A 20607-nucleotide genomic window follows, 5' to 3' on the forward strand; every position below is an offset into this window, starting at 1 on the left:
CCTGTTTTTGCAAGCCACCGTGGGTGCCAGCCAGCCGTCCCACTGATAGTCATGCAGGATTTTTTTTTAATATGCTGCAATAGTTCTGTGGGATATTGTTTCTGGAGTTAAATCTTGTAATCTAACACTGTGCACAGCCTTCCTTTGTCAGGCAAATCAATGCAAGTCAATAGGATCCCCTGAGAGAGGGAGAGGAAGGACAAAACCAGCAGGAGGAGAGAGGAGGAGACGGAGGGGGGATTGGGTCCCCTGTGGGTTGCAGAAACCTCCAATCCCCTGTCCAATCTTCCCAGAAAGAGAGGGGGGAGGCCTATTGAGGGTTTGGGAGCAAGAGGGGAGGTCTCCCACAGTCACCCCGCCATCCCCACCACCTCAAGAGCTCGTCCAGAGAGAGATTGGGTCGTGCAAGAAGGAGGAGGAGGAGGAGGAGGAGTTGGGGGACTTTGGTCGTGGATAGCGCAGGGGAGGGTGAGCGTTGAGGGGGTTTAGGTCTAAGAAGGGGATGATCACATACGTGCACTGCCTCTCCTCGAAGCCGGTGGTCAGCTGCTGGCACAAGGCCGGCTATGAGGACTCCCCTGGTGAGAAACGAACTCTTTGCTCCCTCCTGCCCACCATCAAGATGGGGAACAGCCTCCAGTCCAAGGCCTTCCCAAGCCCCAGGCCCGCCAGGCCAGAGGGCTGCCTGCGCAAACGTCTGCTGTCGGTGTCAAAGGTCCATCAGAGGCCGGACTCTCTCTGGATGCCCAAACCACTGCTTGGACCGGCCGCCAAAGGCTCACCGGGGAAAACACAAACCTTCCAGGATGCCAAAGGTATAGACTAAAGAGCAGAGCATATTCCCTGTCGTGGAGTTTGTTAGCTTGAAGTTGTGGAGTTGGAACAAACTAACTGTTAGTGTGCCAGAGATTTTTAAGTGTCTTATTTTAGAGCTTCATTGCGTCTATATACTCCAGACTGTTGTCAAGATTTTAATTGTAGCTCTGTCGTCTCTCTTTGAACTCAAAGACGTGTGATTATAGAGGTTCTTGCCTTCATCTTTAGAGCGGGACTACCAGGTAGCAGTCTCTGCAAGCCTCTTAGTAAGACTTGGACTTAATGTGACACCACATAACTGTTTTGCTACAGTAATGATTGTGGTATTTTTCTCTCGGCTGGGAAACAGGCTTCTGATTCAGAGAGAACTTAAGTCACCTGAACTGTTTATGGGCAAGAATTATACGCCGTTAGTCACAGTGCCAGAGAATCACGACACATGCGGCGGAAGCTTTTCCCAAGCTCGGCTTTGTCTCTTCTTATTAGGTGATTTCCATCCCCTCGTAACCGAGTGATCTGTGCCGTCTGTCTTTGTGTGAGTGTGTGTGTGTGTGTATATGTGTTATACAGATTGTGGCTTTTTGACCTCGGAGACGTTTGGACTTGTGGTGGTGGGGCTCCAAGCAGGAACTGGATGACCCTGTCACACATGACCTTCTATACTGCACATTAGTCATTGTCTGTGAAATCTGCGTTACCTTATGTTTGTGCAGGGATATTTAACTTCTGGTTTATTATATGCATATTTAAAGATTTCCCTACAGTGCTTGGACATGTGTTTGAGCATGCATTTTTTTTTCTTCTCATGCACGTATTAGTTGCATATAGCCTCTTTGCGTGTGCATGTTTGTCATAACGAATGTTTGCCCATGTGCATTCTTGCATCCAGACCATGCTTCACTCTCTTTTGGGACATTAGGACACCATAACTCCCCAGGGTGGCCACCCCTGGGAACAAGACACAATAGCTAGCAGCTGGAGGTGATGGGCCATGCCTGCAGGGAAGTTTAACAGAGCTGACGGTAAAGGGGTGACGGAGCTGACACTGCCGGGGTTACAGAGGTGACCCACTTTCACCTCCGCCACTACATAAAGAAGCCATCAGGGAGATAACAGAGAGTGCTGAAGGATGTGACAAGGATCTGTCATGTGATCATTTGTAAGAATACTTAACGATATGACATTACAGCACTTAATAGTGCTTATAATGCCAACCAAAATTCTTATGAAAAAGCAAAAGCAGAGATACTTTTTCTTTGAACGCAACTTCTGTAACTTTTTTTCTGTTTTTGTTATGATCCCATATTAAGTCTTCATCTGTCCGTCCACTTTAATAACTACTTTCTAATGTCTTTCTACATCTATAATAATCTAAAAAACCTTCCCACGCGTCTAGCGTTTTAACAATATGCTGCCAGACGAGTGCGGCCCGTCCTCACACCTACTTTGGCTAACGCGCCGTGACAGCTCAAGATGTCTCTGCCGTGGGTACAGTATTGTCTGGGCTCCGTAGGTTGAATCACTCTGTATTCATGCACCGCTGAACAGACGACCCTCATGCACACAAACACGCTCAAATTGGAGTTCTGCTAATACGTCCTCTGTCTATCTGCCTTGAATGCCATGCGTTTTCACTCTTATCTATACATAAATCATCATTTTCTTACAGTAGATTTGGAAATGGCAACACTTTTTTCTTTCCATCGGCTTCCCCCCTTTATCCTCCTCCTGTTTTATATCAGTTTAGTGGTGGAGCAGGTGTTCCACCGGATCCCCCATAATCCCTCGATGGGTAGGCAGGTTCAGCTATCGACCAATCAGTGCCAACAGCTCCCGAGGGAAGAGCACCTGAGGGAGGCCGGGCTTGTGGAGTAACTAGATGAGGCCAAATGAAATGGATTGGCCGCATTTATGCGGGGGGGAAGCGCTGCTCAAAACGAGTTAGGGTAATATAATTGTGGCGGTGGGAATCAGGAGGGGTTTAGTCTCGGCCTCAGCTCCTTGTCGTTGTTTCACCTTCAGTGTTTCATTCACACAAACAGTTCCTATATTTTCAAGGCGTTAAAAACCTGGACAATCGATTGACGGTGGCTCCACAATTGCCAAAGTTCAACTTTCATTAGAGCATTAAATATGTATGCAGTCATGATACTGCAGGTAGTAGTGTTGTCACAATACTGTCATTTCTAACTTTGATACAATACCTTGAAAAATATCAATATTCAATACCATTTTCAATACCACAGGGAAAAATTTACATTGAGGGCATAACATTTTAGATTTTTATCAAAAGATAAATAGCGGTGTGTGTGTGTGTGTGTGTCAACTCGCTGTCGGAGAGAATAGAGAGCAGAAAGCGCAACTGGTACCTATGTATTAATATGGCGGAAAATGAGTATTGAAACCTTTCAAATATTCATTATCGATACTTCGATATTTTTGTCAATATTAGTAGGTAGGATGTTAGGTGAAGTTATTCTAAACTAGTGCCCTAAACTCTGGTTTGAGGTTAAGGTGACAGGATAACTAGTCGTGCTGATTGACTGCGAATAAAATACTTTATTTCTCACCCTGTGCAGAAAACCATCCAGGCAAAGCAGCATGTCTTTCCTCCTACTCAGGGATTTTAGGGGTTTCAGGCTTTCATAACAACACAATGAGATTTGTTAGTTTCACTCATACACACTCAAACATAGATGAGTAACGACAAGTGCACACTTAGTCCTGAATGTGCATGAAAACCCCCCAATGGCAGGTTAGAGGTGGCAGAACAATGGAGTAGAGAGCATGACACACGGCTTAATGAGATGAAGAAAAGAAGGGGATTTCACACACACACACACACACACAGAGACACACACACAGAGACACACACACACGCACACACTTTCGGGAATTGGGGGTCAGGGGTTGCTTTGGGTCATTCAACTGTAAAATGGGTTAAGGCTCTGTTTTCCATCATCTGTCTGCCACAATCTCTCAGTCTCCCTCTTCCTCTCTTCCATTGATAAAGTCTGTGTGAATGAGTGCATGTCTGCTGCTTTTATCCACTATGAATATGAACGCTACAGCGGTCCAGTCCACGTCTTTCCCGTCCACATTGATTTGGTTAGGAGATGAAGGAGGTGAAGTGTAATCAGTGGCTAATAGCGAGCTGTGTATCTAACAGATGGAGACCTCTCAGCTTGTTAAAGGCCTAATAGGTAATGGCTGGCTAGTGATTGGCTAAACAGGTACTCTTCCATCATGTGTGACCAACGGCTAATGAAGTCATCGGTGACAAATATTGGGAGGTAATTGAGTTTCTGTCTGTGCGCATGCATCTCTGTGTTCAATTTATCCATAGATCCCAGGCGTTTTTTATGCTTCACATATATTACTTTAAGCACTACTGCTTAATCGATTAATCCTTTTGTCTAAAAAATTGTCAGAAAATAGTGAAAAATGTCCTTTATAATTTCCAAGAACCCAAGGTGAAATTGCAAACAGTCCTCACAGCAAATCCTCACATTTTAGGAACTAAAACCACAGAAAGTTTGGCATGTTTGCTTGAAAAATGACTGAAACAATTAATCGATAAACAAAAGGGTTGCAGATACATTTTCTGACGATCAACTAGGGCTTGGAAATATATCAATATCATATCGATATCGTGATATGAGACAAGATATCGTCTTCGATTTTGGATATCGCAATGAGGCACAAGTGTTGTCTTTTCTGCTTTTAAAGGCTGTGTTACAGTAAAGTGATGTATTTTTGTTGTGTGTTCGTTAGTCATTATATCCACATTATTGATGATTATTTATCAAAAATCTCATAGTGTAAATATTTATATATGTTTTGTAAAAGCACCAGTGGTCAACCCTACAATACTACCTCTATATCGATATCGATATCGAGGTATTTGGTCAAAAATATCGTGATATTTAGTTTTCTCCATATCGCCCAGCCCTACGATCAACTAAATGTTTCAACTGTAGCAACCCAGCTGTCCCTCTGTTCACATCACAAGTTTAGAAAAGTAAATTCTTGCTTGTATCTGGTAGATATCTTAACCATCCGTTTTCATTTCCCCCCCATTTCATATCATTTGTCAAATCCCAATTTTTTATTTATTGAAATCAGATCTGATGTCACACGGTGTTAAGATAGCGTGCATATGGATTTTCCAGGGAGTTGGTTTTGTCTTTCGGTGTGCGTGTGTCGTTTGCCTGACAAATTGTTGTAATAAAATAATCTGGTGAGATTAATAGTGTGGGTCTGGGCTCAGCTGGCTTTTCATTTGGGAGACTGGAGGCGCTGGAGGAGGAGAGGAGTGAGTCAAGGAGAAAAGTGTTTATTTCAGGAGGGATCAGGTGTGAGAGACCCTCAGGGCCCCATGTGTGGACAATTGAGTTTTACTTAACAGCTTTATTATCACATCAGGACAGATAATCACTGGAATCTACAGAGACATTAATCCTTCCATTGAGCAAATGTGTCAAGGAACATCCAGGGAGCTTTCAAACAGCGGAGGATTGGTTGGTTTTAATGCTATTTAATAATAAAACTGTCCTGATTTCTTTCAGAGGGAGATTTTTCTTTTATTTCGAATTCGTGTTTCTTTCTTTCTTCTCTTCACTCACTTAATTAACTTGTATTTAGTGTAGTGTGTTCAGTCTGCTCCCTGTTGGGAAGCAAAGGGAGCCTCCTGGAGGTTGGGTCGGTGTATTGCACCATATGGCACCCAGATTCTGGAAGAACAAGATGAAGATGGTTCTTGATAAAGTAGCTCATGCAGATCCTTAGCTGAGCACATCTCTAGGGTCTCTCTCCATCCCCTCCTCTTTCTGGTTCCTTTCTGGTATTTGTGTGTATAATTACAAAGGTGAATTGCTTTTACCTGTAGGTTTTAATGCAATCGGTTAATCTGGTGACTATATTTATGATTGATGGTGAGGACTACTTGGTGTTTGTGTGCGCTTATGTTTGCATTTCTTGTCTCTCTATGTCAGACATACTCATGCAGTCAATTATCTGTCTCCCTCATTAACAATATAAAGTTAATGTTTCTTTATCCACTGTATAAAAGAAGAAACCATGATAATACATAGGAAAAACAATTACCTAATGAATGTAAGAGTCTTGTCTTAACACGTCTTAAGAAAACAAGTGCGATTTCAAGACTTAATCTGGTGTGTGTCGGCTCCAGCGACAGCTTCTGCTCTCTTCTTTAGCCTCAGTTCAACAGTGGTCTCGTTGTTAGTAATTGAAAAATCTAATTGTGCCTTAGTGCAGGATAAGTGTGTATAAGCACTCCATGGCTGCGCCTACCTCAGTCACAGCTCATTTCTTTAATGAGTGCTGCAATTACAGGGAGCTTTTATTCCACCTCATGCTGCTCTGAGTCTGGCCCTCTGAGGTTTCTGGCCCTGTTTGCCCTACTGACCAGTCTGCTCTCCGTCTGCACACATGGTTACATTCCTCACTTCTACTGTGCGCTTCCCACAAAGAGCACAATCTCCTTTTAACCCGAGGAAAATTACACAGACCTCAGAAAGAAAAGATAGCTTTCATTTATTTGGGTACCAGTAATGAACCGTAAACTAGTGGGATCAAAACAACCAATTTGAAGAATTTGGGCTCTGGGAAATTGTGATTTTTCAACATTTTCTGACATTTTCCACACTAAACAATGAAACAATTAATCTTTAAAATAATCAACAACAACAACACATTGATAAATGTATACACTTTTTTCATATTTTCCTTTTATCTTTTTATGAGATAGAGGAGGAACGCCCATCAGTGTTGGGAGAGTTGCTGACCACTGTAAAATTACAAGTAGAGAGGAAAATAGTTGCAGGCTCGTAGCCATGATGCAAAACATTATTCAATAATTGACCTACGTTTCGACATGACAATCTTCTTCAGGGTATCTCTCAATAAGACTGTCACTGTCATGTCAAATATATATATATTATATCTAATATATAATATATATATATAATATATAATATAATATATATAATATAATATATAATATATAAATATTTCAAATTCTTTATTGTTGTATTCAGTGAGAGCTTACAAGCTTCCACTGCAGTGCACTATGTACTTTTTTTTTGCTTTACTGATGTCATGTAGCTCAGTTCTCGCCTTTTTTAATTGCATAAATGTAAAAATCAACAATTAAAAAAAAAAGTAAACTATCTTAATTTACAAGTAATCTAAAATGTAAGTTAAACAAACGTATTCAACTGATTATATACCTAACATTTAAGAATGTTAATGCACTAATAAACACAAAAGAATAATCTGATTGCTCTTGTCCTTCCTACCTCTCATCAACCACAGACCCCCCTCACTCCTCCACCATGTAGCCCAGCACCAGTCTCCCTCTTCCTGCCGTCTCCTCAGCCGGAGGCCCCTTTATGTCCCAATCAGCTGGAGGCTCCATTAAGCCTCCGAAAGCAAAGCCAAGCCTCTGAAAAGCTCATGTCCCCCCATAGAGGCTGATTATAAAAGGAGCGAGAGAAGGGAGGGAGGGCAGAGAAAGTGATTTTAAGAGCCTCTTTAAATCTGTCTCGTTAATGAGTCGTCCTCACCATAGCAACGTCTCTTTTTCGAGGGTTTTCCACTCCACATGCGTGGATGGATTAGGGTTAAAGACAAAAAAAAAGAAGGAAAAATGTAGAGAAAGGGAAGCTACAGCAGTTTTCTTTGCTTGTAAAACCACAGGGGAGCGTGCACTGGTGACCGTTTGACTCTAATTTTGTTTGTTTATAGCAGAAGCTACATTCCTAGACTGTTGTCAACCTAAGAGAACTATGCAGGATGACACTGGGACACCATTAACATGCGTGTCAGTCGTTGCTAATTCTCACCACAAGGTGGAGGTATAATACAGACGAGCAGAGGGACTCATTCAGTGGATGAAACTGCAGTGCGTCTACTCCTCAGGTTCAAAGTTGATCATCTGTGGATCATCAATTTTAACCATTATATAGAACTGACTTCAGATGACACACATAAAAACATTGTGTGAGACTAAATTGATGGGATTACGGTGATTACCAAATTACAGTTGGATTAATTGCCCATCAGACACAATGCGCCCATTTATCCAGACCAAAAAGAGACATATGGGGTGTCACCTAGAATTTAATTTGGAATAATGGCGGTCTTAAATTTTGGCAGTATTTGATCAGGGAGCTGGTCTTGTTTCCCTCAGGACCCATTAGGAGGGCGCGCTCTGCTCTCTCTATTAATGCCTCCATCCCTTCATTACTGCTCAGATGGGACAGAAGGGGGAGGGACGGAGAGACGGACAGGGAGAGGGAGGGGTGTTTATAAAGTAGGGAGGGGTTAAGTGGATTTGGGGATCCTGCTTTTTTTCCCAGACGAGGTCTCAACACAGGATTATCAGTGGAGGAACCCGGGTTTAGCACATGCATGTGCACACCCATACACACCTGTGTGCATCCCTGAGTCTGTTTGATAAGTCAGATGAAACCACCAATCGTAGTATGTCTGTGTCTGTGTGAGATGATACTGATCCACGTCATCTAATGAGAACTAAGCCTGTCCTGAGACATATTTAACCCTCTCAGTCTTTACCCTGGGATTAAAACACACTCATTCTAATATGGCTACAGCATAATACTGATGTATAGTGCTACTGATGATAATGATTAAACCTTATTTGGAAAGATTGTACACATAAAGATAATTGTTGAGCACTGTTTGAGCTCCAATGTTGGCAATCACTACAGCTACAGCAAGGGTGTCCTGTAGCTGACCGTGACCTCTAACTTCAGCTTCTTAAATGTGAATATTTTCTGGTTTCTTTACTCCTCTATGACAGTAAACTGAACATCTTTGAGTTGTGGACAAAATAAGACATTTGAGGACGTCATCTTGGGCTTTTATTTTATCTTTTATAGACCGAACAACTTATCGATTAATAATTAACAGATTAATCGACGCTGAAAATTATCGTTAGTTGCAGCCCTAGTCAGTAGCATCCAGAATTTATGATGCAGTGGCAATGGTGAGCAAGAAGCGCAGTGTTGGTCACAATGATATATAACATTTGGGTTTTTAAATGTTTTTGTATTCTCTTCGTAATCCCTCTTACTTTTCTCTGTGAGGCATCCCTGTGCGAGTGTTACAAGCTGGATTCAGCAAACCCTGTTAACTGCACTAACTTGTTGCAAATTGCTTGATTTTGATGAATACCAAGGGTTCATGAGAAGATGCATGCTTGAGGATTTTCAGTATAATCGATCGCCACAAAACGCTTCCTTTTCTGCTCCATTTGGAAACAAATTTTATTCACAAAAATGTCTCCAACGAGTAAAAAGAACAATTCAGCTGTTTAAAATCAGCAGATTCGATTCAATTCATTTTCATGTAGTGTCAGATCATGACAGAAGTTATCTCAAGACGTTTTTCATAGAGAGCAGGTCTAGAACCGTACTCTATAAAAATGCAACAACACAACAAATTTAGCATTGTCAATGGTGGTATTAAGGGACCCGAAAAAATATGATCACACCGCAACATCGCAGATCTATACTGTGGCATCAATCAAGAGTTTATTTTGGTTCATACTCAAGCGTTCGTGCCTTGTGAAAGCAATGTGGAATATGCAGAGCATCCTCTAACAAACAAACCAATCAACTAACTAACAGAGGGCAGATGTTAATTGGATCAATATTATGGGCCTGGTGAGCAGAGCCAAATCCAGTCATGCGTTGTTAATATATTGGTTAATAACAGTAATCAATGCCAGCCACCAGAACTCGCATCCGATTTCACATCTAATCGTGCCACCGCCTGCAGGCTGATTGTCTTTCTCACTTCCTAAATTTGTGGTCAATTGGTTGTATTTCTGATTGTTGACACCACCTCCCCTCCCAAAATGACCTACTGATGAGAAGTGAGGTGCAATGTGGGAAGTGGGTCAAACAGCAGAGTGTCAAGTTTGCTCCAGTGGTGGAGGAACTGTAGATAAACGCACATGCACACAGTGTAGTTGATATGGCTTTAACCCACTTCCCATTGGTACCCCTGTGTCTGCCCGACACACACACGCACACACACATTCGGCTTCCCTCCTTGTGATGCAGGCCAGCCCCAGGTGGCTTGTTGCTTTGTGCCCTTGAGCTACTGGAGGCACTTAACCCAAATTAGATCAGTCTGTCTAAATCAGACAAGACCCTCTCGTCAGCAGCGTGAGCTCAGCACGAGGGTCATGGTAACAGCAGACTGCTGTATACCTAAGCTTGTGTGTATAGGAGTATAAAATAAGGGATATTTATCACCTCTGCTTTCTATTTTTTTTCCGCCCGTGCTGTGTTTTGCAGTTGATTGGAAATTAAACGTGCGCCGCTGTCGTCTTGGTAAATCACTCTTTGATTGGAGTGTCAGCTAAACGCCTTCCAGAGTAAAGTGTGCTGTGAAATATAGATGCCAATTAATCATAAAGTTAAAGCGAATGACGTAAAAATTCCAGCTGCTACCTATTGATTCCTGTCATTATCCCAGCTGGGACATTATTCACATCACACTTTTAATTAAGCCAGTTGTGAGGTTTATGTGTAAGGGGTGGAAAGTCTGGTGTTGCAAAAACACACAGCGCACAACTCCACGGTGTATCACATCTGTGTGTGTTTGTGTCTGATTTATGGCGTTTTGTGCGTGAAGTTAATTATAAAATTGGATTAATGATACATACACACACATGCACATGCACACACATACAGGCCCTGAGGAGAGAAGAGCAGACAGCGTTGGTGTTGAAATGTAGGTCAGGAAACAAGCGTAGCAGCCAACATAATGCCGTGTGTGCCGGCATCCCTACGTGGATGTGTGTTGTGTGTGTTGTATGCATGCATGTTGACTATAGGCTCATGTATTGTCTTATAACCTATATGTGCATGACCGTGTGTGTGTGTCAACAGCAGAAACAAAGAGTGTGAAAGGATGCAATATAGAAATCTAGAGATTGTAATGTGTGACTTGGTCTGTTGTCTAAATGCAGATTGTAGAAACAGCTGCAGGCGCACATTCACACATGCACAATAACATATACAATAACATGTACACCCACACATACAAAAGCATGCACAATGATGTCAGCCTTCTGTTCAACCGCTGAGACACACTCAGGCCTTGTGGTTATTGATGTGGCGGGTCCTCAGGAGGGTCCACTGGAGAGTGAGAAGGGCCAGGAGTCAATATGAGCGGAGACAGTGTGGCTGGATGGTAATGGCTCTTAATGTAGTCTTGGGGGGGCTGCTAAGGGTCCGTCTTTATGTTACACTACCAGTGGCTTTCCACTGGGAAATTATTTTATGATAGCATGTCAGACATGTTACACACATGCATAGTCAGAATTTAGAATAGGAGTTGCGTCGTTGAATAAATGAAGGCTGCTGAACTGACAGAAATATCTGAGTGATGCTTAAACCAAGGTCAACACCATGAAAACATGCACTGAACGTCGTCCCGCCAACATCCAAACTTTCCTGTTTCAGTTTCATCTTATTGTCTCTGCCAGCGTCACGGGGGGTGACAAGCCAGTGGGGTAAGATTGCAATAGATTTAAAACCGTGTTGCCGGGGGGAAATGGACGGTTTGCTACAAATCCATCGTGACGGGAACATAAAACACCTCAAGTTAGCAACAAAGCTGCCACCCTCTCTGAAGGCACCAAAAGCTCCGGCGTACAAATCAGCCTGCTCGTAAAATAACAGCGTTTTAACGGCCTGCTCAACAGGCGTGTACATTTTAAGAGTGACCCGCCTTTTATTGTGCTGAAGCTAACATTGGGCTGTAAAAGTTTGCTTGTTAAATGAATGTATAGGAAGGAGGACGTATTTAACGGTTGCACACACACACCTCCCTGTCAGTTTGTGCTCTTCCAGCTGTTATTGCTATTAGTTGACCATGTCCTTTTTCTTAACCCGGTTCTTGTTTCGCTACCATGCTGAGACACAAAGATGCCATGCACAAGTACAGACTAGACTCTAATGCAGTCTGTCCACTTGCTCAAACAGAGGTGCATATATCCTTTATCGCTTCTCTCTGTGTGTTTTTCTCTTTTATCCTGGCTTGAATTTCAAAGGGGGTCGGGTTGGGTCAGACGCCAGGGGAGGGCAAATTAGGCATGACCGCCAAGCCTGCTGGGCCTTTGTGAATGTTTGTGTGTAAGAATAAGTGTTTTTAGTGAGTCTTTACCTGTGGATGTTTTGCACTTACACTCCATCTATCTCTCTCTTCACTTCATCAGCTTCCCTACCCTCCACCCCTGACTTTCCTCTCCCAGCTGCCTTTATCTCCTCTCTCTCTCTCGTTTCTTTTGTCCCTCTAAACGCTGCCTTTTCTATCAAGCCTCGCATCGCTACTCAGCAAATTGCCTCTGCTTCTACCACATCAAACGATCTTTTTGTGGATGCAAACTTCGCTTCCCACCAAGCTCTTCCCTTTTTTGAAAGTCTTTGTAGCAAAATTTTGCTTTTGATACCATCTCCGTTTCTTTTCCCTTCGTTGCGCTGCCCTTTTCAAAGTAAATTCCCCTGATTCATGCACATCAAGCTGTGTGAGAACAGCTACATGGTGTTTGAACAGAAAACACAAGTGTGTCACCACATCAAGGCTCATAGGATATGCACATACATATGATCGTGAAACAGAAAACAAACACAAAGAGCGGAGTATATTAGTGATGGTGTGCATGCTCGGGGCGTAGTTTGCAGGGTGTCTGCCGGACTCGGAGGGTTTTCTCATGGATCACAAAGGAGGAGCAGCCTATAGAGGGAGGCCCCACCGCCTTTCATTCAGAAGAATAACCCAGCGTACACACAGACACACTCACTCAATGCAGCAGTTTTTCGTTTCTGACATGGCCATTTTTTTAAAGGGTTCCTTGACCTCTGACCTCAAGATATGTGAATGAAAACGCTCAGATAAACAGAGTGAAAACTGTATCTTATTAGAAACAGATGTTGACAAACTGTATAGTTTGCAGTTGAAAAAAGGTAATGAATTGTAATATATCGCAATATATCTTATCGCAATACTGATAATATGGTATCGTGGGGCCTCTGGTGATTCCCGCCCCTACACACAGTGAACTTTGACCGGATTTAAATCACACTCTCTCCTCTTTACTCAAGTGGCAGATAAAGGAAATTGGCGTGCTAAATCACCACCGCACACTCACAAAAACATTTTCACCAAAATGACATGCTGTGAGCCACTTCAGTAGCCTGAAGTACATTTGTCTCCCTTCAAGCTGAGCTCTTTTAACCCCCCCCCCCACCGCTATATTCTGCATGTAATCATGCAAATGCACTGCTGATGAGATGCTGACTTTCTGATGGTGAACATAGAGGGGTGAGCTGTGTGTATGTGAAGGCAAGTTGTGTCTGTTTTTCTGTCTGAACATGTGTATGTGCACGACAGTCAATAATTGAGAGCAGTTATGGGATGGTGAGGTTGTTTGTGTGAATGTATAGGTTGTGTATGTGTGTGTGTCTGTGCGTGCGTGTGTGTGTGATGGAATCCCATCTGCTTCAATGGAGTAGGTCAGACGGAAACACCAGAGGAGGCGGCGGGGGGAGGAAGGAGGATTGGCGTTACCCAGTAACCTCTCTGTCTGCTGAACAGACAGAAGTGCAACAGAAGAAAGAAAGAGAGAGAAAGACAGACAGAGAGAGTTAGAGAGACAGACAGGAGGGTTGAGAGGGAGACAGCGAGAGTTTGGTGTCAGAAAAAGGTCATTCAGCAACTGCTAGAGCTTATTGAACTTAATGTGTTTGTGTACGATGCACGGGAAGCTTACCCCATGCTAAAATCATCAGTGCCAGAAAAACAGTTATCAGCTTGTTTACTCAGCCCAGCCTCTCTGTCACCTTGGTTTCAGTGTGTGTGTGTGTGTGTGTGTGTGTGTGATGTTGGCGAGAGAGTTGTGTTTATTCAGGAGTGAGTTTTCATTTTAACTTTGCTTAACAGCCTTTTTATGAGCGCTGCAGAGAGTTGTTTACCTTTTCCTGACCCGTCTTTAGGGTTTATCACCATCATCAAAACACTAAAACTATATCATACAACCATTACTGTTTTCATGTAATAGCTCTCTAATGATTACATATTTCTTTTTACTAGGGCTGTCAATCAATTAAAATATTTAATCGCGATTAATCGCATGATTGTCCATAGTGAATTGTGATTGATTGCAAATTAATCAAATTTTTTTATCTGTTCAAAATGTACCTTAAAGGGAGATTTGTCAAGTATTTAATACTCTTACCAACACGGGACTGGGCAAATATGCTTGCTTTATGCAAATGTATGTATATATTTATTATTGGAAATCAATTAACAACACAAAACAATGACAGATATTGTCCAGAAACCCTCACAGGTACTGCATTTAGCCTAAAATAATATGCTCAAATCATAACATGGCAAACTGCAGCCCAACAGGCAACAACAGCTGTCAGTGTGTCAGTGTGCTGACTTGACTATGACTTGCCCCAAACTGCATGTGATTATCATAAAGTGGGCATTTCTGTAAAGGGGAGACTTGTGGGTACCCATAGAACCCATTTACATTCACATATCTTGAGGTCAGAGGTCAAGGGACCCCTTTGAAAATGGCCACGACAGTTTTTCCTCGCCAAAATTTTGCATAAGTTTGGAGCGTTATTTAACCTCCTTCGCGACAAGCTAGTATGACATGGTTGGTACCGATGGATTCCTTAGGTTTTTTAGTTTCATATAATGCCAGTGTTTCAGTCTTTCATTAAAGCTTTAAAACTGAGCCCGCTACAACCTAAAAATCACAAGTTGCGTTAATTCGCTACAGAAATTAGTGCAGTTAAAACACATTTGCGTGATCGCGTTAACTTTGACAGCCCTAGTTTTTTCTTACACAAAGAAGGAACATTGTAAAGAAAACCCTGCATTTAAATATGGTGTATGATCATCAACCCCTCAAACTCTATGCCATACTGCCTCCCCTCTCTCGCCCTCACCCCGTGCTGATAGATAATTCATGCCATGGCTTTATATCTCCGAGAGGACCAGAGCGATCGGGTTCCCATTGACCCCTGTTGCTACGCTTTCATTCACAGAGATGTAAGGATGAAAGAAAGGGGGAAGGGATTAGAGAGCGAGTATGTTGCTCTACACGCTATAAATTATAGATATTCATTCACAGAAAAAGAGAGTTGAAAGGGACATATGATGTAGTGTTTTTATTTATTCATTTCTCAGGGGTTTTTGGTGCATTTCCTGTTTGAGCCATGCAAGGTTTGCAGATTTGAAGAGCTGCTTCCTTTTTGCCCTTTTCACATTTTTATAAACTAAATGTTTGAGGTTTTTTTGGCCATTTATTGTGCGACGTTACATGTGCGACGCATTCAGATGCAAAGTGTTTGCGTGCGCTCACGTGTGCAACAGATACTCGGGCCTCGTTCTCCACGCCTCACATTTTCCTGCTTATCTCCACCTGGCAGGTTTTCTACCGACTAATGGGAAGGTGTGCAAAGTCGGAGCCTGAACAAGAGAACGTAAGAAAAGAAAGACAGCGGGGAGAGTAAAATCAATACAGGCTAGATTACATTAGCAGCCATGAAAGTGCTCATGTCTAAGAGAAGAAGAAGAAGAGGAAAGGAAATTGGGGATGGAGAGAGGAGGAAGAAAGAGAGGGAGAGAGATTTGACGTTAGCGGATCAGGTAGAGTTGAGGGGTTTTAGGGGGTCAGCTTAGCTCTCCTTTCTTAAGTCCAATTAGACAAATAAAAGCTGAGACCTGTCAGATGAAGGGGGAGGTGTGTGTGTGTGTGTGCACAGATGCCAGGTTCAGGCACTTTGGGAATTTGAACGGATGTTTGATAGACTGCGGTATTGAGCGAGAGAGGGGTGTTTGTGTGTTTTGGGGATTGATTGAATGATAGAGCTAGAGCTGTAGGGAATTGGAGTTGAGCAGTCTGAGATGAAAAACATAAATAAAAGAAAAACTAGGGTGTGTGTGTGAGAGAGTTTGTGTAGCTGTAGTTGCCTCTGCCAGGTCGATGGGAAGATCCAAATGAGGTGTGAAGACGAAGAAAGGAGGAGGAAGAGCAGGAGCCCCTCATCAATCTCTCTCCTTTATTATCACTCTGCCACATTCACCCTGGAGTCTTAATAACGTCTAGTGCAACGAGACGTGTTAATTATTCACATCGCCCAATTTCTCCTTTTTTTCTCTCCGAGGGTCACCACCTTTTCATGTGAACACGCTGCTGGTTGTTTAACAAGGAGAGATAATCACGGTCTTGCCACAGGGTCTAATACTAATGAACATGTGTTGGGATTGTGTGTTTTAATGCAAACTATTGCTTGATAAGAGTCTTCAGCTTTATCAGCAATTAAAATAATTAAATGACGAGAAAACCTCTGAATTTAAGCCAGTTGTAATTATGTCAAGGAAGTGTTTTGTCTTGCAAGAATTAAAGAATGTAATTTGTAGGGCTGCGACTAATGATTATTTTCATTGTCGATTAATTTCTCAATTAATCAATTAGTCGTTTGGTCTATAAAATGTCAAAAAATGGTGAAAAATGTCAATCAGTGTTTCCCAAAGCCAAAGACGACGTCCTCAAATGTCTTGTTTTTGTCCACAACTTGAAGATTTTCCTTTTACTGTCGTAAAGGAGTAAAGAAACCAGAAAATATTCACATTTAAGAAGCTGAAATCTGAGAATTTTGACTTATTTTTCTTAAAAAATTACTCAAACCGATTAATCGATTATCAAAATAGTTGGCCATTAAATTAATAGTTGTCAACTAATCAATTAATCAATGTATCCCTGCAGCTCTAAAGATGTCACCTTGGAAATAAGAGCATTTTATAGAACAAATGAATAATGGATTAAAAAAAAAAAAAAAAAGGGATTTATCGGAAATGAAAATCCAAGAATGTTTGAAAATACAACTAGGTTGAAAAGAAGAAAGAAAAAGCAAATAACGCCTCAGATTAGGTAATCAAGATTTATTAATTGCGTAACCAAGGGCTAATATGAGTAGGATTGCTCTTTAATCATGTTCATTCATAATAGTCCCTGGTGTTTGTTGTCCTAAATAAGCCTCTTCCTCTGAGGTCCAAGCTTCATCTACCGAGTCCTTCACGCTTCCTTCATATGAACAGATGAAAGATTGTTTGGGCTGGGGGCTTCCACGAGCGGAAGGATGTATGGACGTATGGCTGAATGGATGGATAGCCCTAATCCTAGAAGTGGCCTAGATATGAAGACCTCCTTCAGCGGATAGAGCTGTTGACCTGTCTGTCGCACTGTGTGTGTGTGTGTGTGTGTGTGTGCGTACATGCGTACATGCATGCGCTGATACTGTCCTGAGAACAATAGGCTCTTTAATGAGTGATGCCGCTTGGGCTCGCGTCTGCACAAATGATCCTAATACTGTACGCGTGCCAAACAGTACGAGATAGAAGCCAAACAGAGACTGCTGACAGAACGTGGGGACTAAAGTTTGACACATGGAGAAAGACTTAGATTAAACCCTCTCAGACTAACATGGTGACCTGAGATAAACCTGCGTTTACTGTCCATCTGAACGGGTTCATATTGCTTCTAACTGGCGTTAAAAGTAGGGCTTTTATTGTCGGTTAATCTGTCTGTAATTGTTTTTGATTTCTCCAACTGTTTAGTCAAAAAAGAAAATACTTCTCACAATTTCTCAAAGCCTTCATATTGCTTATTTTATCCGACCAACAATCCAAAAACTAAAGATATTCAGTTTTAAAAGACATACAACCAGGAAAAGCAGAAAATCTTTATTTGAACACCAGGAACCAGTAGACGTTTTTGCTTGATAAATGACTTCAACATCGGAATTGTTGATTTCATGCCGATACACTAAGTGATGAATTGTTTCAACACTTATTTAAAGTCCACCTGATGTGAAATAGCAACATTGGTTTTTATAGTTACTGTAGGATCGTGGTTATATATAGTCTAAATATGGTTAATATTGTAGGATTAATGTAACTATATAGTTATATATGTTGCCCTTTCAACCATAAATGTCAGTCTGACACAGACTTGAACATTAATGTAGATTGTACAGTCATTAACTTTTAATAGGGTGACCTAAAAAATAAATTAATCCAATAAAATTTCAACACCTGACAGCACCTGTTATGTTTCAGCATTTCAGCAGCCACTTTTGAGTAACTAAGTTGACAACGCTGTTTAATATATATATGTATACAGACAGAAGCTGATGATAAGTTCATAGACATGTTATTACCCACGTTTAGAGATTCATCATAACTCAGAGCAACTGCAAATAGTGTGAATAGACACTTAGCAGGGTAAAGTAGACGATGCAGAAACGACAAATGTTACTAAACATGAAGAAATATAACCCAAACCGTTGTTTACAGCACTTCAGAGTCGGGCTGAAAGGTTCAGATGTGCAAGGTCGAGGGGGGAGGAGAGGGGGAAACCTTTCTACCCACAAATTCAAGGATCATTTGCAGTCCCATTCAAGCTCTTGTTGCAGCCCCCTCCCTCCCTCCATAACTCCCTCCCTGCCTCCTCTCTTGGGCTGAAAAGAAATACGGTCGCAGAAGGAGGGGCAGCCCTGCCCTCGTGTGTGTGTGTGTGTGTGTGTGTGTGTGTGTGTGTGTGTAGGTGCACGTTTGCGTGTATTTGAATGGGTGGCTGCCGGAGTGTGTGTGTGTGATAGATTGTGAGCAGATTGGACAATGGGAGGATTGTATGTGATCTATATTCATGTGGCACAGATTCAGCGGCCATGTGCGCACACAGCAGGCTGGGAGTGATCAGACGGAGGAAGAGGGGCTGATAGAAAAACATCCAGGGAGAAGAAAAATAATAGATTTATGTAGAGGACATGAGCACAATCTGCTTTTTAGATGGCGGAAAACACAAGACATAATCTGTATAGTCAATTTCAGCAATGCTTTCAAACCATAAAATGGTACAAATTGAGATCAAATGAGATTAATGTTAGTACTTCAGTGTGTTGTATGGTAATGATTCAAGTTTCCTGTTTGCATTACACTTTGCATGCAGGTGGAAGCTGCATCCTCCTGAGAATACCTTGTGAAAAGCTCAACATGTTTTTTTTTCTTCCGTCAAGGATGTGCAAGGTTCTCCTGGAAAGGTGGCTGATAGTTTAATTAGATGCATAAATATTCCCCAGACTAGTCTGTCGTAGCGGTGAAAGCGGCAACACGCTGATTACACACACTGAGCAGAGTAGAGAGTAAGGAAAAGAAAAAAGAGGAGAGAGTGATGGACTGAAATGAGAATCGGCGTTCACGGCAAAATAGCAACGAGTTTGCCTGTTCGTTCTCATAAAGCGTGTTTAACTTTCAGCTCTATCCCGAGTCCCGCAGAGTAAAGAAGAAAGAGAGCGTATAGAGAGAGAGAAAGAGGAGCGCAAGAGAACGACTGATGATGAGAAATAAAGGGAGAGGCAGCCAGAACTCCTTGGTAACCAAAGCACAGAGGAACAGAGGGGCCGGTCCTACACCCCTCCCGCTGAGTGTGTGTGTGTGTGTGTGTCTCCGAGGACCGGACCGCCTGAGGGGGGAGTGGTGGACCAAGTGTGTGTTTAGAGAGAGAGAGAGAGAGATAGGGGTAGAGGCTCATTGTCAGCGTAGTAGACGCTCACACACACTCTTTAGCCAATCCGCCGTGTAGTGAGAATGTGAGCCAACACCAGCGCTCCTTCGTCCCGTCTTCTCTCTCTCTTATTCCCTGGATTTTTGTGTCTCACAAGGAACATTTTTTTTTTAAGAGCAAGACACACTCAACCGGAATAATGGTGTTTATCGGGACCTCGTTAAAATCTGTGATTAAATACTTCAAAAGGAAGGGTGAGATGTGTTTACTTCTGCTCTATATCGATCACTAATGTGTCACATGAATAGTTTTGTTCTTCAGATGAAAACTAGAACATATCTGTGCTGTTTTGCATCATTTTGACAGGTTTTTTATTTACTTCCGAGTGTCTGAATTTCCTAAATTTGTTCAAATTTGAAATCGCTTTTCTGTATCAAAAGTGGACGCACGGCAGCTTTAATGATTTGTACATCATTTTAATTGAAGCTGATGGTTTCTAGTTGGCATGTTGCTTCACCGCTGCCTCTGCTGAGCCCAGAGACAACCCTCTGTTGCACCCTGTTACCAGGTAACCACCGGGGCCAAGACTTCACAGAGCCCACAACTGTTAGCACTAAATAACCCAACAGTATTTGTTAAAGGTGGCAGCTGGAAGCATTTAGAGTCACAGCTACTCTATTAGAAATAGTTGGCTCTTTTTTACTTCTTCTTGGAACAATTTAGAAGTTTTTTTTTATGTTTATTTAGTTGTAAATCTGATCTTGATATCAAAGGAACTAGGTCTGTGTAGTAGACCATGTACAGTAGACTCTTGTTAGGCAGATTAGGCTATATAATTATTTTATTAATGACTGCACGTGAGGATGTTTAACAAAGACCCGGTTGATGCAGGGCAAGCTGCTCGTGCCGACTAATCTCAGGTGTATTTATAGCGTGTGTTACAGTCAAGGCTGATTGTTAATCATTAGCTCAGCGTTTTTCTACTTCTCACGTCTTATCTTGCACATCTTGCACATGTCTGCACTTTGGCCCTCAGCTGAGCGCCGTGGTCCTCCGCTGCAGTTCAGAGGACAGTGAGCTCCATACTGAGTAGTGCTCATATCCTCCGATTTTTCATAACATCGAGCGCACAAAAAGATGATTTT

At 42.2% G+C, this 20607-nt stretch overlaps 1 protein-coding gene across 8 annotated transcripts in view; it reads left to right on the forward strand.

The window, feature by feature from the left end:
• Positions 1 to 20607, forward strand: part of nhsl1b (NHS-like 1b) — a 117776-nt gene that overhangs the window by 70524 nt on the left and 26645 nt on the right. Inside the window, exon 1 of one of the 8 annotated variants that reach the window (XM_074616395.1) lies at positions 461 to 815. The exons of the other annotated variants lie outside the window; for them this stretch is intronic. Coding sequence (XP_074472496.1) covers positions 503 to 815 — 313 coding nt within the window. The 5' untranslated portion in view covers positions 461 to 502. Of the gene's footprint in view, positions 1 to 460; positions 816 to 20607 lie in introns of those variants that run through there. 8 annotated transcript variants of the gene reach the window in all.

Source organism: Sebastes fasciatus, chromosome 18, assembly GCF_043250625.1.
Source record: "Sebastes fasciatus isolate fSebFas1 chromosome 18, fSebFas1.pri, whole genome shotgun sequence".
NCBI lineage: Eukaryota > Metazoa > Chordata > Actinopteri > Perciformes > Sebastidae > Sebastes > Sebastes fasciatus.